Below are 17,980 nucleotides of genomic sequence, written 5' to 3'. Positions count from 1 at the left end.
TGCAGAAGGTGGTATGTGTATGGAATGAGCTGCCAGAAGATGTGGTGGAGGCTGGTACAATTGCAACATTTAAGAGGCATTTGGATGGGTATATGAATAGGAAGAGTTTGGAGGGATATGGGCCGGGTACTGGCAGGTGGGAGTAGATTGGGTTGGGATATCTGGTCGGCATGGACGGGTTGGACCGAAGGGTCTGTTTCCATGCTATACATCTCTATGACTCTATGACTGGAGGAGGATCATGTGGGAAATAAGCTGTTAGATCGGAATGAGCTCTTTTTCTGCTGTACATTCTGTGTAATTCTAAGTCTTTCCATTACCCCAGGTTTCCATTAATGGGAAGAAGGTGGATCTCTCCTACACCTTTACAGACAGTCTGAATGTGGTTCAGTGTGGTGACAGCTCACCGTGTGACCGTGCTCCTTGCCTGCATGGTGGAACGTGTAGAGTAACTGGAGAGTATGAATACCAATGCATCTGTACAAATGAGTATCAGGGTAAGTCCACAGGAAGAATAAACTGTCTTGTTTATCATTTCTTAGAACATTTATGGGCAATGGCCTCACAGTAAATGAAAAGAGGCTTAAACTAGCTCAGGTGGACATTATATTTAGTCACTCTTGGGATGTGGGCATTGCTGGCTGGCCAGCATTTATTGCCCGCCCCAGCTGCCCTTGAACTGAATGGCTTGCTAGGTCATTGTGGACGGCAATTGAGAATCAACCACATGGCTGTGTATCTGTACGCCAAACCAGGTGAGGTTGGCAGATTCTTTCCCAGAAGGACATTAGTGACCTAGATAAGGTTTTCTGGCAATTAACTATGGTTCCATGGTCATCAGTAAATTCTGAATTCCAGATTTTTTTAGTATTGGATTCAAATTACACCATCTGTCGTGATAGGATTCAAACCCAGGGCCCGTGAACATTAGCTGATTTTCTGGATTAATAGTCTAGCGATAATACCATCACTTCCCCAGGAGTAGACTAGGTTTCCAGTTGCATATTCTGTATGAAAACTTCAACAGATTTATGGCAGCTTTGCTGTCAAAATTGGTTGGAAATTTTTCACATCAATATATTGACATTCTCAAGAACAATGAGGCATAGATGCTAGCAACAGATGCTAGCCTAGCCAGCAACACCAACATCCCTGATGTGATAATAAAGCAAATTGGTAGCACCAGAGATTAAATTGTGAGTCTACTGACAGTGATTGTCAATTAAAATCAAAATGCACATTTTATCCAGAATTCATGGTGAGTTGATGACTGGTCAAGTCTGACATTGCCCTTGACCTCAGCACCCAGTTTCAGACGCATACTTGCCCGATACACACTCAAATGTTGTCTTATTCGTCTATGTCTAGACATAGTAAAGCAGAGGTAATGTTAATGAAGTAGCTTTAATATAATTAGATTACTAATAGATTTTAGATAAAGTATCTCAGACTTATGATCAAGGTTAGAATGCGTTCATTCAGTTGACAAATGACTTTTTTTGAATATTCCTTCGTGGAATATGGGCATCGCTAGCAAGGCCAGCTTTTACACCTGTCCCAAGTTGCCCTTGAACTGAGTGGCTTGTTTGCAGAGTTAAGAATCAACCATATTGCTATGAGCCTAGAGTCATATGTAGCTAGACCTAAAGTTGGCAGATTTCTCTCTCTAAAGGACATTAGTGAGCAGGATAGGTTATTCAACAATTTCAGGGTAAATGTGGAGAGGGCATTTCCTCTTATGGAAGAATCTAGAATTAGGAATCACTGTCTAAAATTAAGGGACTGCCCAGAGATGAAGTGAACTTTCTTTTTAACACAGAGTCTTGAGTCTTTGGAACTTTCTTCTTGAAATGGTACTGGAAACAGAGTATGTGAATATTTATAAGGCAGAGATCGATGGATTCTTGTTAAGCAAATGGGTGAAAGATTACAGTGGGTCAGCACAAAGTGGTTTTGCGGTTTAGGGATCTTATTAAATAACAAGTAATGCTCAAGATGCTGAATGGCACCTCGTCCTTGATGGTATATTTTGTGGACCTCATCATTTGAGCTAACTACTTATTCTACATTTTCATTCATTGAATTTAAATTCCACACCAGTTACTGTGGTGGGTTTTGAACCCGGGTCCCCAAGAACATTAGCCTGATTCTTGAGATTATATAATCAAGAGACATTACCACCACGCCATCGTGTTCCCCCACTGACTGGCTGGCAAGCTGGCTACAAAACAGAAAAGAAATATTTGAGGTTAAGAAGAACTCTTTAGATTGGGAAAAAGGTGGGAAGTGATGTTCCACAGTGTTCAGTTCAGATCACTGTTGTTAACTATTTGCATCAATGATCCAGATTCTGAAATATGACTTCAAAATGTTCAGATTGTACTACAGTGGGGAATGTAGTTAGTGCTGAGGAGTAAAATCTAGGAAGACATGAATAAGCTTTGACAGTAAGGAGGTTACATACTTGATGAAAATAAACAGGGCACAGTAGCAAAGGAGTCCAGAAGAATAGATATAAACTAAACATAACAAGTTAGTAAAGGTTTTTTTTAAGAAAGGCAGAATAAACCATGGAATTCAATTCAAGAAGGATGGAATTGAAAAGCGAGAAAAGTTATTGCTAAACTTGAATAGAGCCTTGTTTAGACCATGCTTGGATAACTGTATTGTTCTGGTCTCCTTATTGTTAGAAAAGGATAAATAAGCAGTTGAGAAAGGGCAAAAAAATCACAAACGTGATATTAGAACTGAGAGAATGTATTAAACAGGAAAAGCTGAACAACTTACTTCAGATCATGGTAAGCTGAGGGGTGATCTAGTAGAGGTCATGGAATGGTAGGTGTCGAGGTTGTGATGCCATGTTTCCCCAGCATAGTGCCTCCCATCTCCCTCCAAGGTTGTGTAACTTTTAAAAAATCACCAATAAATCCAAAGGTATTCAGGAGAAACCTCTTTACCCAAAGAGTGGTTAGAACATGGAACTAACTGCCACAAGAAGTTGAGGCAAATAGCATTGAAAAGTGGGAAAACTAAAACAAGAATGAGAAAGAAGATGGATATAGAGCAGAGAGGAGTGGCACATGTGTGAGAGTATAAATAAACTGGTTGGACCATTGGCCATTTCTAATGGCTCTGAGAAACACTACATAAGCATAACAGTCCTGTGTGAAATTAGCTGGGAGTCTCGGCCTAGTGCCTGTTCATTCCAGGCTAAGGAAATCCACAGTTTTAGCTCCAATGACTTTATTTATGAACCACTTTAGAAAAGCCAAGAGGAAGGCTAATTTCAGAAACGGTAAAATTTAGCTCACTCAGGTACATCATTCTAAATGAGGCTTTCTCCCTGCCCAAAGACAAGTCTGAAGCAGAGTCATGCCTGGGGCTTTGGTAGGTGTTCCTACCCCCTGATGTGGGCTGTTGATATTGCGCATTGTTACCTGATGAATGACCCTTTTAGGAATGAGTAAATGCAATGTATTGGCTTACAAACAATTGATACAGTGTTGTGATAGAGTTGCATTTTCATAACATGTCACATAATAAGCTGACCTGTTGCCAACCAACTCAAGTATTGACCTATAAAAATGGAAAACAGCTGAAAAATAGTGCCTCCTATAAAAATGGGAAACAGCTGAAACCATGGAAAGCCACTTTTAACTAAGATACCTTTTTGCATTTAATTTTGTTCGATAATTACAAACAAGACACTTTAACAGTACTTTTTAACTAGATTAATTTAAAATCTTGGCTTTTAAATTTCACTTATAATTCAAGCAAACATTCACAGCCTTTACAAACTAATAAATAGTTATGAAAAATAGATCTACACATAGTGGGTCCACTTTCATTTGTCATTTATGTAAATGGTTTGAATGAGCATATAGGGCTCATGGTTAGTAAGTTGGAGATAGTGAGAACTGCAAATGCTAGAGAGTCGAAGTGGATGAAGAGTTGAGCTGGGAAAAGCACAGCAGGTCAAGCAGCATCTGAGGAGAAGGGGAGCCGATGTTTCAGGTCGGAACCTTTCATCAGGACAATACTCAGGACACCCTTCTCCTCGGATGCTGCTTAACCTGCTGTGTTTATTCCGGCTCAACTCTTTATCACCGTGGTTATTAAGTTTGTGATTTGGTAGTATAGTGGGCAGTGAAGAATGTTATCAAAGATTACAAAGATATCTTGATCAATTGGGTCAGAGGACTGAGGAGTGGCTGATGGAGTTCAATTTGGATATGTGCAAGGTTTTACATTTTGATAAAACAAATGGCAGGACTTATACAACTAAATGTAGGACCTTGGGTAGTGTTGTAGAACAGAGACACCTAGGGGTTCAGATGCCTAGTTCTTTGAAATTTGCATCACAGCTATACAGAGTGTTTAAGAAGGCTTGCCTTCATTGCTCAGACCCTTTGAGTTTCAGAGTTGGGACATCACGTTGAGGTTGTACAGGACATTGGTGAGGCCTATTCTGGAGTACTATGTGCAGTTCTGGTCGTCCTGTTATAGGAAGGATATTATTAAACTGGAGAATGTTCAGAAAAGATTTACCAGGGTGTTGCCGGAAATGGAGGGTTTGATTTATAAGGAGAAGCTGGGACTTTTTCCACTGGTGAGTAAGAGGTTGAGGGGTGACCTTTTGGAGATTTATAAGATCGTGAGGGGCATAGATAAGGTGAAGAGCAATGGTCTTTTCCCTAAGTTGCAGGAGTTCAAAACTCGGGAGCATATTTTTAAGGTGAAAGAAAGATTTAAAAAGGACATGAGGGGCAAGGTTTTTGCATAGAGAGTGGTTAGTGTGTGGAATGAACTGCCAAAGGAAGTGCTGAATGCAGGTACAGTTACAATTTTTTAAAAAATATTTAGATAGATACATGAACAGGAAAGGTTTGGAGGAATACCAGCTAAATGGAGACAGGTGGGACTAGTTGGGCCGAAGGGTCTGTTTCCATGCTGGATGACTCTGTACAGATCTGAAGAAAAATGGTTACTGGTGTAATAATTCATTTTCTTACATATAATGTGAATTTATAAATTGGATCTGTCCATTATTTCTATAAAGTTATGGACTAGTAAATGTCAGTAAAGCTATTAATTCAAAGTTCCTCAATAAGTCACAGATATAAGACGACATGGCATTATTATTTCAATTAATAAATTCTGAAATAAAGGCTCATCTCAATAACGATAACCGTGAAATTATCTTCAAAATCCATCTGGTTCGCAAATGTTCTTTTGGGAAGGAAATCTCTTGCTCTTACCTGTCTGTCCTGATGTCTGATGCTCCAGGCCCAAGCCAATGTGGTTGATTCTCAGCCACTCCCAAGAGCAATTAGGGACTTACTGATCTTAGTAGTGACATCCCGCAAAATAATTTTTGCAGAAATTTAGGCTGCTTGTGGAAATTGGAAATTAGCAACATAGATTTAAGATTCAGTGTTTCAGTGAACAGTGAAGACTATCCTCCAAACCGACTAACGGTGCTGGTATCATAAACAACATATTTCAAAACCACATTACACATTTGGGCAGCTCAGTGTTTAGCGCTGCTGCCTCACTGCTTCAGGGACCCAGGTTCGATTCCAGCCTCGGGTGACTGTGTGTGGAGTTTGCATATTCTCCCTGTGTCTCCGTGGGCTTCCTCCGTGTACTCCGGTTTCTTCCCACAGTGCAAAGATGTGGATTGGCCATGCTAAATTGCCCAAAGAGTAAACAGATATTCATGCTAGGTGGGTTAGCCATGGGAATTGCAGGGTTTACAGGGATAGGATAAGGGGTTGCAATGCTCTCCAGAGGGGCAGTATGAACTCAATTGTCTAAATGGCCTGTTTGCACTCTTTGAATTATGCATTTAATAACATCACATTAGTTCAGTTAGGTAAGGACATTTTCTAAAATACACCTGAATTGTTGATCACATTGCTATATTACAAAATAATGTATATTTTTGAACTCCGAATACCAGCTGTAGTTGGCAATCTTGGTGAGTTCTGGTCAGAAGATGATTCCGAATGTGAGCTAAGGGCACTGACCTTTCCTCTCAGAATAGGCCTTCACCAAAACCTATATCAATATTTATTCTGCTATTTTATTTGAGAAAAATTGGCAGCAAGCAAAGGGATTGTTTTAATTCCCAAAGTGGGTAAGGGGTAAGTGAATAAACACCAGTTTCATGATGATGGAGTGTGGGAAGGCAGGGCAGTCAGCAGACCTGTCAGGAGATAGACTGGTTACTTTAATGCTTTAAGAAGGCCATGTACCTCCAGTTTAACTGGTCATTTCAGTACCTGTGGGTCAGGTTTTCTGGACTTTGAGAGAAATTTGGCAGCTGAAGAGAGGTATGTCAGCACGGTTCCATCAGGTCAGTGCCTTTCTCATGCTGCTTGTGGGCCAGGAAGATCAGGAGTGTCTCATTGTTGTGCCAGCCAACAATTTACCAGGAGTTGCCGCCTCTCTCTCCCAACCTAGTTTTGGATTTAGCTCTGCTCCTCTCCTCAACACCTACCTTCCCTGTCCCCATCCATCTTCACTGCCCTGGCAGAAGAGCTGCAGCTGGGATAACTGTTGTAAAATAAAATTCAATAACTCCTACATCAAATTACGCAGTTCGTGCAGAAAACATATTTCCCATTCTTCGCAGTCTCAAATTTCCATCCATCACCAATATCATCAGGGTCAAGTGGTGTCTTGCTGCTACTTCCTCTGAATCTTGTTCATATTCTATTGTTGCCCTTTCCTCAAAAAGCTTCACATTGAGAAGAAAATGATGGCCACAGCTCCGTACATTAGGACTCTCTATTTGTTTTGCACAATTAATATGTGAGGAAAACTGGTGTTTAATTTCGATTCTGTTTTCATTCTAGGTGAGAATTGTGAAATTCCATGGGACATCTGTTTGCAGGGAAACCCTTGTATGAACGGTGGGACTTGTGAGAAGAATCAGTGCTGGTGTCCGATGGGGTATACTGGATCATACTGTGAGCTAGGTACAGACTGAGAGATGAGTGTTTTATTACAATCCCATATCCAACTCTTTGACATCCTAGAGTGATTTAAAAATGTTCCATAAATCCTGAAAGAAATTATGTTCTTTGATCAAAATCTTTTAATTATTCTCAGAGGATCTCTTTAATTTTTGAAAAATATAAGAGTATATTCACTATAATCTATTGCAATTATCTTTGTATGGATGCTCTCACTGTTAAGAAGTTATCTCTGAATGTTCCATCTGGTTTATGAAAGAGAATGATACTGCGGTTTGCTATTTCACTTAAAACTTGCAAGACTCTTGGAATGCTTGGGAGAGTAGATGCAGAAAGTTTGTTTCCCCTTGTCTACGATCAGCGTGCATAATCTCAGATTAAGGGGGTCGCCATTTAAAGCCAAGATGAGAAGGAATTTCTTCTCTCAGGGGTTCGTGAATCTGTGGAATTCTCTACCACAGAGAACTGCTGAAGTTGGGTCACTAAGTATATTCAACACCGTGATAGACAAATTTTAATCAGTAATGGAATCAAGTATTGTGGGGAAAAAGAAGGAAAGTGGAGTTGAGGATTATCAGATCATCCATGATCTCATTGAATGGTTTAGCATACTGAATGGGCTGAATACTTCTGCTCCTGTATCCTATGGTCTTACTTATTTAGCCACTCATAAATTTTACTATCAAGGATCAAAGCCCACAATTGTCCAGTCACTTTAGAACAGAAATAAAATCTCCAGACTCTGCACAAAAGAATAAAGTGAATCCAGTGGAGGTCAGTGAGGAATGATAATGAAAACCCTTGTGAAAGCGATGAATTTTTAAGGTTTTTCTAAAGGACAGGAAGGAGGTGAAGCGTTTCAAGGAGGGAATGGGAAAGTATGAGGCCTAGTCATGTGAAGGCCTGAGTGTTATTAGGTGGCCAGAGAGAGTGGAGAACGAACAAGAGTTGCATGAATGCTAAGCCCTTTGAGGATTGGACGGCAGAGATGGAGATGGAATGATCAAGGGGAAATACAAGCATGTGTTGTCTTCAACAGAGCCATCTAAACCCACAACCTCTGGCATCTAGAAGGACAAGGGCAGCAGATTCATGAAAGCAGCACCACCTGCAAATTCCCCTCCAAGCCATTCACCATCCTTCCTTGAAAATACATCACTGGTCCTTCACTATCGCTGGGTCAAAATCCTGGCACTTGCTCCCTAACAGCGCCAACAGTGTACATACCCAAATGGAGTGGCTCAAGAAGGCAGTCCCATCCAACCCCACACCACTCCCTCAAGGATCATTGGGGATGGGCAGTAAATGCTAGTCCAGCCAGTCGTGCCCACATCCCTTTTAAAGGATCAACTTTACCATTCTCTGCTTTGTACATTGTTTTTATATTGAGGTGTCAGAGACTATTGTGGGCAGTTGAAAATGTGGGCAAGAATTGATGATGACTGCTTTGAGCAGAGAATGATACCTGCTCTGACTAAACTGTCAGGGACCAGGATGTTTAACACTCATTACTCCTGCCCATTATTGAGCAATGTGTTCAGCCTGCCCTCTTGGTAAGCAAGTCTGATCCTTAATTGCTGCTGTTCATCAAGTTCTCAAATTCTAACATGCAGAATTTCACACAGACTATGTATAATTGGGTATTTCTTTAATCATCATTTACTTGATTGATTTGATATTTTTTACTACATTTTTCATCTACCTTATTCACAAAAGACTGGAGGAAGCAAACCTTTTTAAATACCACCGAAACTTAAAATTACATCACAGCATGGGTCATTCATAAAGTTGATAACTTTTCAATTAAGGCTATCTGAGTTCAGAAACTAGTAGATATAATTCTCCTATAGTTTCACTGTAGTAAATGGTGTGCAACGATTTGAACTTCTGTTATGGAATTGTAACTATATTTTGAACTTTAATTGGCCACTGAAAAAAAAATGATAGTTAAAATCTCACAAATATTCTTCATTATGTAGTGTGGCCAGGCCATTTATTAGAATTTCAGGCGAATATTGCTTTAGTAATTCCCTAACTGTTTGTTGATATGGTCACTGGCTTTCTGATCCAGGCCTGATACAGCAGTGCTAATTTGAAGGTGGTCCCTTCTAAGTGTTTCCTGCTGCACCCATTCCATTTGCAAATATAAAAAGTAAGCAAATATTCAGCCGATTACTGCTGTCCCCAAGCCAATGTGTTGTTATTCCTAAATGTCTTGGGCCTGCATCTCTTTTTGGCAACTAAATATAAACTTAGAGAATTGTGATTATCTCTCAAACAGAATAAGCCTGTTTTCAACCAGTTAGATATAACCTATAAGTTATCAATAACTTCCATCAATTGCTGTGCAGCCTCACTAAGGACGCACAGACCAGTTGAGACTTGGAACATGCTTGTGATCAGTTATTTTTGTCACTGGGGTAATTATTAACAGCTTTAAAAAAATCATTATGCTAATCCTGTTCACCCTCTGTCCCTGGGAGGATTCCAGCATCAGTAAAGGTCGTTGGAAGGTCTCGATTGTGAGTTTGATGCAGTGTTCCAACTTGCCGCCACCATTATTCATAGACTCCCTGTCATTCTCAAATCAGAACTTTTTCATCAGATGATGAGTCACCCCTGGGCTGCCCTTATAAAACCTCTGAAGAAAGCAGACTCTGAATCCTCGAGACTGCTATGTCTACAAACATCCAACTGTTAACAACCACTTTTCTTCACCTGGAAAATGGTACAGGAATCTAAATAAAATATTGTGATGCAAGTTGTTCAAGAAGCTGTGCCTCCACTGTGATGGTGCTGGTTATGCTCCAGTTGTTTCTCTGCCCATCAGTTGTTGATGAATCCTGCTAAAATTCTGGTTGAATTTGATTGGATTGCAGAACACTGTTCAGTTGTGATTAGTGAACAGATAATAGAATATGCAGTTTATGCGAAACAAGGCAATACCAGAGGAAAGGGCAATTAAAAAGATTGGGTGGGGAAATTTTCTCTCGTTGGTTGTGCACATAAGTTTTCAAGGTGCTGTCTGAGGCATTCTTCTACATCGTCAGCTCCCCAAGTGCCACAGGACAAGTGTTCTACTTGGCCGAATATCTTACAGTTTTTTAAGTTCCATGACTTGTGACAATCTTAGTAACTCTATCATGCTTTAATCTTATTCTTGTACTATTAATTAAAAACTGGAGATTAGTAGAAATTTTTCCCTTTGCGAATCAGTTCTCTCTCCTGTACCATAAAATCTCACTTTCCACGTTTAGAAATTTGTGTTTTTCAAAATTGCTGGTTTAGAAATTTGCGTTTTTCAAAATTACTGGAGTTGAATCACAATACTAACAGTAGCTGCTCAACACCAATCTACTCATGATTTTCCTGTGATTTCACTCATCAACTGTTTTCACCTTTCCTCATGTTGTTTTATCTCGAGTCTTCTCTCTCTCCCTCTCCCTCTCCCTCCCTCCCTCTCCCTCTCTCTCTCTCTCTCTCTCATAGGTGCTAATAACTGTCTCCAGTTCCTCTCCTGTGCCACTCTTTCAGATCTGGTTTATAAAATTACAACTTATATCTTTTTATTGAAGATCTATTTCTAAGTTTCAAGAATTATATATTGCTTGTGATCACTTCAACTTGAACTCTCAACTAATGAAAATCACGTATTTGTTTCCCAAATGCCCAGGTCCTATATTTCTCGCTGACAGTTCTCCATAACCGTTTCCCAGTTGTGGCATCAGTCATTTGCACATGGTCAGAAGGGTCATTTAGAAACTGTGCCATTTGAACCCTCTGAAGAATATAGATTTCAGGCAGGAGCAAGCTGTAGAGTTGACAACAAGTGTTTTTTATGATGATGTGTACAGCTTCAGGAAATTGTTGGAGCTGATTTTTAGCTGTCCGAAGAAAGATTTGTGCAAAAGGCAGCCATCAACTTAAAAAAGATATCAAACAAGTGCTTGAATCTTATTTTAAATCTTTAATTGTTCTGTTATCAGCAGTTGACATGCTCACTGTTTGGAAATCTGGACCTAAAGTGTATAAATCCAACCAGAAGCGAAGTTACCACATCAGTAGACACTGTAAGTGTAGTGTGGATAACTATGAATGAACATATGACAAATGACAGTAGTTAGGTGCAAGTGTGTAGAATGTTTCCTGTGCAAGTAGGCTCTGCTGTTTGGATGTTGGTGTCAGTTGAACTGTACAGCTCAGAAGAATAACACACAGGATTGACACACTCGGACAAAATGGCCAATCATTTCCGATCTCTTGCTCTGCAAATGGAAATATGTCGTGCTGCAAAACTGCTGTTGCGGGTGCTCGTCCTGGACGATCCAACAGTTCTTTGCAGGATCATCATATCTATTCCCCATCTTCGTTTACTTCTCAAAATCTGCTTGGAAAATCTGATCCAAGGCACCAACAGGGATCCTGAAGCTTCCCTGCTGATCGAGTGAATTGTGATTTGCTGATGACTGAATGTGAATTCTGACTAGAGCTCTGCCTCAAACCCACACTGGTGAAGCTGAGGACATTTGTGAAGTCTCCTCCTGCGAATCACTTAAATGTCCACCACTATTCACTACTGAAAGATGCAGGACTACAGAGCTTCAATATTATCTGTTGGACAGAACTGATCCTGGTTCTGTGTCTGGATTTGGGTCTAGCTTTCTAAAAAGTGGACATGTCAACTGCTGATAACAATGCATTTAAAAATTTAAGATAAGACCCAAGCACTTGTCTGATATTGTGGAGTATTACTAGGCTGTCACTTGATATTTAGGTATGTTTTTAACGTCTGAATCTATTCTATTCAGCAGTGCCATAGTACCATACAACACAATGGATTGTGGCTGCAGTGTGAGAGAGCACTTTGTCTCAAATACTGCGTGGTAGTCACTCCTACCTATTGTTATGAACAGATGAATCATTGACAGATCAGTGAGGATGAGGCTAAGTAGGTTTTTCCCTCTTACTAGTTCTCTCACCATCTCTCGTTGTCCCTGCCTGACAGATATGTCCTTCAGAATTTAATCAGCTCAGTCATTAATGGTGCTTTTGAGCCACTCTTTTTAATGCACTTTTTGAAATCTCCATCCAGAGTCTGTTCTGCAACTTTGCTACCCTCTGCATTTGCTTCAAAGTTCAACCTTGGGAGTTCTGAATCATTAGCTTAGTGAGGACTGTAGGTGGTGGCTGTAGGAGTTTTCTCTGCACTTGTTTGAACTGATGCCAGGAGACCTCATAGTGTCAGTGTTGAGGATTCCCAGCACCATCTTCCTTATGGAACAGGGCATACTTGGGGATGGTGATAGAGGAGACTATGATGCTGGCTGCAAAGGCATGATTTAGTGATTGTGACTGTGTCAGCTTGTTGCTTGATCAGACAGTGGGGCAGTTGTCCCAATTTAGTACAAGTCCAAGCTGTTAGTGAGTGGGATATTGCAGTCAGTTGGACTGGCTGTGGGCACTAACATTTCTTCTCCCTCAAAACCAGGAGACATAATGAAGCACAACAAGATACAATGGCTTGTTAATGACTTTATTTACACTTATACAGGTATGTCTGCTGTTACTCCAGCACCAGAGTGGCACATGGAGGGTAGTGCGGGTAATGTCATTTAGTCTACGTTGACCTTTCATCTAACAAGGAAGTGGTGGTAGTATCTAATTTGGCATGATTCCTAGTCCTAGTTGCCTATAATCACATTTGTAACATTTAATTGTTAAATGATGCACTGAAGCCCAAGGGAGCAGAAGGGATATGCATTTCTTTATGAAATGTGATGGATTTCCAGCTGTTCCACTGCAATAATCACTCAGTCCTGAACAGTCAGAAATAATATCCTATCACTAGCCTGTTGTAGACAGCACTGCCTGAAATTTAGTCTGAATTTAATTTTTGATCCATTTCATAGCATGGACCGGTGATTTAAAGGGAATCATTTTTTTGAGGCCTTTTAAATCTGTGATTCCCATTTCCCATTGGATGTACTCTTAGAAGCTTCATCACATGATCTTCCACTTGCAATGAGCCAAACGTCTCTCTCTATTTCTAATGCTTTTATTGTTATTAAATGGAAATTTTTTAAAAAGCCTTTCTCCTGAATAATCCACCTATATCTCTCTCCCAGAATGCTCTCTGCAATGTCCTATGGGTTAATCTCTAATTCTAGAGGACTTTAGGGTTTGTCCCAGATTTTCTTTGCCTGTGGAGATGTTGGTAATCATGCAACTTCCTTTAGGTGGTAGATTCTGTAAGGCTGTAGTCAGACCCCATTTGTAATGCAGTGAGTAGTTTTGGGCCCTGTATCTAAAGAAGGAGGTTCACATGAATGATCCTGGGAATGAATGACAAATCGTAGAGGAGCAGTTAAGGACTCTGGATCTGTATTCGATGAAATTTAGAAGGATGAGACAGGATCTCATTGAAACTTACAGAATACTGAGAGACCTGGATAAAGTGAACATAGAGAAGCTGTTTTCACTCGTAATAGAGACGAGGACTAGAGGGCATAGCTTCAGAGAGAAGGGATGAGCCTTTAGAATGGACCAAAGGGTGGTGAATCTGTGGAACACATTGTCACAGAGGGTTATAGAGGCTAGGTCATTGAATATCTTCATGACAGAGATCGAGACAGTCTTGATTAGAAAGGAGATCAAACATTGAGATGAGAAGATAGGAGAATGGATTGAGAAACATATCAGACACGATTGAATTTGCTCTGCCATTCAGTCAGCTGAATGCTCCTATATCTTATGGACTAGACGAAGTGAAGAACTTTCAGCTGCTGATGGTAAAAATGAGAATGATTGCAGTAGTCGCAATTGGAATGTGATAAGCACTGCTTTATTTACCCCCTATATAGACTGTGTCCTGGAACTGATCCTTTCTTTTAAACCCAAAACTCCATCCCAGTCCAGGAAACTGCACACACAGCCATCTGAGCAAGCAGTTCACCTCAAAAAAATGTCAACGCTGCACTGTATAAATGGTAACCATAATATTTTTAAAAATCAGCTCATGGGTTGAATGTGTCTCCTAGGGCTGCTACTCAATGTGAAGAAATGGTTACAGTTGTAACTCAAAAATGGAGTATTTATATAAATAGCAAAGAAATAACAAGGTGGAGGATGTTAATAGTTTGTTATCAATTTGGGCTTAAAGGAAGCTAATTTAACCCAAATCCAATACTGTAGTGCATCATTTAGCTTTAATCTAGATCTGACTAACACTTTCATATAGTGTCTTTAAATCCTCTATTGAAATGAATATAAGTAATGTGACGCTATGAGCTGGATAAACTGTTGTGAGAGAAGGATGCTTACATGAAAAAGCATAAAGCATCTCTTCTAATGATTCAACCATCAACCAGCCTTGAATTTGAGGAATGGATGGCTGACTCCTTCAGGGAAATCTGGTGCAGATGAGAATTCATAAATTCAGGATTGCATCTCTCTGGTCATGTCTTCTGCCCGTTGTCTTTCACTGTTGAGTCTTTATAAAGCTACAGGAAATCTATTGTGGCTACACTTGTACAGAAACACTTCAAGGCACTATATGAAAGAATATTCCAATCACTTTTATAGAATTAACCCCAGTAGTCAGCAATATTCTTGGACTGCAAATTCTGCTCAATGGCTACCAGAATTTAGCATTCAGCAATACATGTAGTAATAATCTTGTACATAATAATTTTTATTGTAAGCATGGTCAATTACAAATTCCGCTCAATGTTGGGTTAATGGTGTTACATTTCAAAAATGTGTTTGTCATTGTGCAAATATTTAACAAAGCAAAACACTTGTTTCCTTGTCCTATAGGAGAACAGGTTGCAATCCCTGCCTGAATGAGATTATTCTTCCTCCCCAAAATGGAGCTTAAAGGCTAACCTTGAAGTCCTTGTTCATAAAATGATAGTTACATATAGATTAATAGATGCCTGGGAGTAATTATGAGTGTTCAATTAGATTGAAGAGTTCAGTGACATGCATTTTAAAAAAAAACCTGGCAGTAACATCTGACAACAGCATTTCATACATATTATTTTGATAACCCATAATGATTTCTATTTGATGTGAGTGTTATAGTCTGATTTATTTATACTTTGGTTCCAGAATCCATTCTGGTGACATAGTCCATGTCCCCTCACAGGTTTTTGATCCCTTCTGCCTATGCCTGGTCAATCAGGAGCTCTTTTAGAAGTGGAACATTCATACGCAGCATTTGATTTATTCTTTCTTGGGGTCTGACAAGGCCAGCATTTGTTGCCCTTCCCTATATAGCTTTGAACTGAGTGGCTTGCTAGTACATTTCAGTCAACCGCATTGCTTTGGATCTGGAGTCACAAGTAGGCCAAATCATTTAAGGACAACACATTTACTTCCCTAAAGGACATTAGTGACCCAGATGGGTTTTTACAGCTATCAAGATAGTCTTATGGTCACTATGGGGCTGACTGGCCTCCCCCTGCTTTTGGCCATAGTTCACTGAGGCAAACTTTTGATTCTTGATTAATTTAATTTAAATGCCTCTAGCTGTGCTAGGATTTGAATCCTTGGCCCAGAGCACTAGCGAGGGCTGCTATATTACTCATCCATTACATTACCACCATGCCACCATCTTCCTGTATATTTAGAGTATCTACTATCATCTTATATCTACACTTGTATAGGAAGGATTATTTTATCAGTTGGTTAAATAGGGAAATAAGAAAAATATTCGTGTTCCTATTGCTTTTTTCACATCCTCGGAATATTCCACAATAACAGGTGAGGTGAGAGTGACTGTCTTGACAACAGGGCTGTATTTGACCAAGTGTGATATCAAGGAACCCTAGCAAAACTGGAATCAGGGCAAATTCTCTGTTGGTTGGAGTCATACCTGGCACATAGGAAGATGGTTATGGTTGTTGGAGTTTAGTTATTTCTGTTCCCAGACATCTCTGCTGATGTTCCTCAGGGTAGTGTCCTAGGCACAACCATCTTCAGCTGCTTCATCAATGACATTCCTTCCATCATAAGGTCAGATGTGGGGATGTTCTCTAATGATTACACAATGTTCAGCACCATTTACAACTCCTCAGATGTTGAAGCAATTCATGTTCAAATGCAACAAGATCAGGACAATATCCAGACTTGGGCTGACAAGTGGCAAGTAACATTCATGCCACACAAATGTAGTCAATAAGAAGTAGTCTAACCACCATCCCTTGATATTTAGTGGTGTTATCATCACTGAATTCCCCCACTATCAATATCCTGGGGGTTACTGTTGGCAAAAAACTCAAACCTGGTCGCTCCATACAAGTACAGTGGCACAAAAGCTGGTCAGAGACTAGGAGTAATGCAGCAAGTAATTGACCTCCTGATTTCCAAAAGCCTGTAGTCAGGAGTCTGGTGGAATATTCCTCCTTTGCCTGGATGAGCACAGCTGAAACAACGTTCAAGAAGTTGACATCATCCGGGACAAAGCAACATGCTTGATTGGCACCACATTTCAAGCATCCACTCCCTCAACCACCGATGCTCAGTAGCAGCAGTGTACGCTACCTCAAAGTTGGACTGCAGAACTTCACCAAAGACCCTTAGACCTTCCAAACCCTGAATCATTTCCATCCAGAAGGATAATGGCAGCAGATACATGGGAACACCACCAACTGCAAGTTCCTGTCCAAGCTACTCACCATCCTGACTTGGAAATATATCACCGTTCCTTTACTATCACTGGGTGAAAATCCTGGCATTCTCTCCCTGGGTGCACTGCGGGTCCACCTACAGAACAGAGCTCACCTCCACCTTCTCAAGGACAACTAAACACCAGCAATAAATGCGGCCATCCAGTGACACCGCACATCACATGAGTGCATTAAAAACAAAAACAAGTAGTATGAACTGGAGTCAACTGTTTGGCCCCTCAGGCTTGCTGTCCCATTCCATGCCATTGTGGCTTATCTCCTGCTTTGGCTGCACCTTCCCATCCCCTCAGCAGTCCCTCAGTTCCTGGAAAGATTCTGAGATGGTCTTTCTCCCTCGGGTTTGAATATATTCAAGGATGGAGCATAAGCAACCCTCCGTGGTAGAGCTTTCCAAAGATTTGCAGGGCTTGGGCAAGGAGATTTCTTGTCACCTCAGCCCGAAAGAATCAATACCTCTGTAACCGCTTATACTCAGATTGTGCCTCTGGGTTCTAAATGTTCTAACCAGGAGACACAGCTGCATCTCTCCTTTATCCAGTCAAGCCCCTTCAGAATTTTCAGTCCCCATTCATGTAATCTCCAGGGAATTTACTCCGCCTCTCATTATAAATTGAACCCAACTCCACCTGATGAAGGAGCAGTGCTCTGAAAGCTTGTGATTTCAAGTAAACCTTTGGACTATAACCTAGTGTCACATGACTTCCAAACTTGTCCACCCCAGTCCAACACCACATTATGGCTAACCCCAAGTGAACCTTCACTGCACTATCTCCAAAGTGAGTGCATTCTTCCTCAAAGCTGGAGACCAAAGCTGCATACAATTCTTCAGGTGTCATCTCACCAAAGCCTATTGGCAATTGTACCAAGTTGTCTTTATTCCAAGCTCTTTGTAATAAAGACTAACATGTAACTTGATTATCTAATTGCTTGCTTCAGCTGCATGCTAATTTTGTATGCCCTGTACAAGTGCATGCAAATCTTTGAATACCAACAATTAGGAGTTTCTCACTTTTTTAGAAATATTATGTTTCCCTTTTGTTATTATCAAAGTGAATTAACCTGACTATTGCCCGCATTGAACTCCACCTGCCTCTTATGACCTGTTCTGGAGCCATTACGGTCATTTTGGGATGTAGTCACTGTCCTAATATAGGAGAAAGTAAGGACTGCAGATGCTGGAGACCAGAGTTGAAAAGTGTGGTGCTGGAAAAGCGCAGCAGGTCAGGCAGCATCCGAGGAGCAGGAGAATCGACGTTTCGGGCATAAGCCCTTCTTCAGGAATGAGGCTGGTGTGCCAAGCGGGCTGAGATA

The 17,980-nt window shown here is 40.5% G+C and overlaps 1 protein-coding gene across 1 annotated transcript in view; it reads left to right on the top strand.

Moving 5' to 3' along the window:
• Nucleotides 1–17,980, top strand: part of hspg2 (heparan sulfate proteoglycan 2) — a 522,026-nt gene that overhangs the window by 488,162 nt on the left and 15,884 nt on the right. Inside the window, exons 91-93 of the mRNA XM_043675530.1 lie at nt 326–497; nt 6,861–6,983; nt 12,532–12,582. Of these exons, the coding sequence (XP_043531465.1) occupies nt 326–497; nt 6,861–6,983; nt 12,532–12,582 (346 nt within the window). The remainder of the gene's footprint in view (nt 1–325; nt 498–6,860; nt 6,984–12,531; nt 12,583–17,980) is intronic.

This window comes from Chiloscyllium plagiosum, chromosome 34 (assembly GCF_004010195.1).
Source record: "Chiloscyllium plagiosum isolate BGI_BamShark_2017 chromosome 34, ASM401019v2, whole genome shotgun sequence".
NCBI lineage: Eukaryota > Metazoa > Chordata > Chondrichthyes > Orectolobiformes > Hemiscylliidae > Chiloscyllium > Chiloscyllium plagiosum.
Note: the sequence above shows the minus strand (reverse complement) of the source record. Positions and strands in the feature narration are given on the sequence as shown.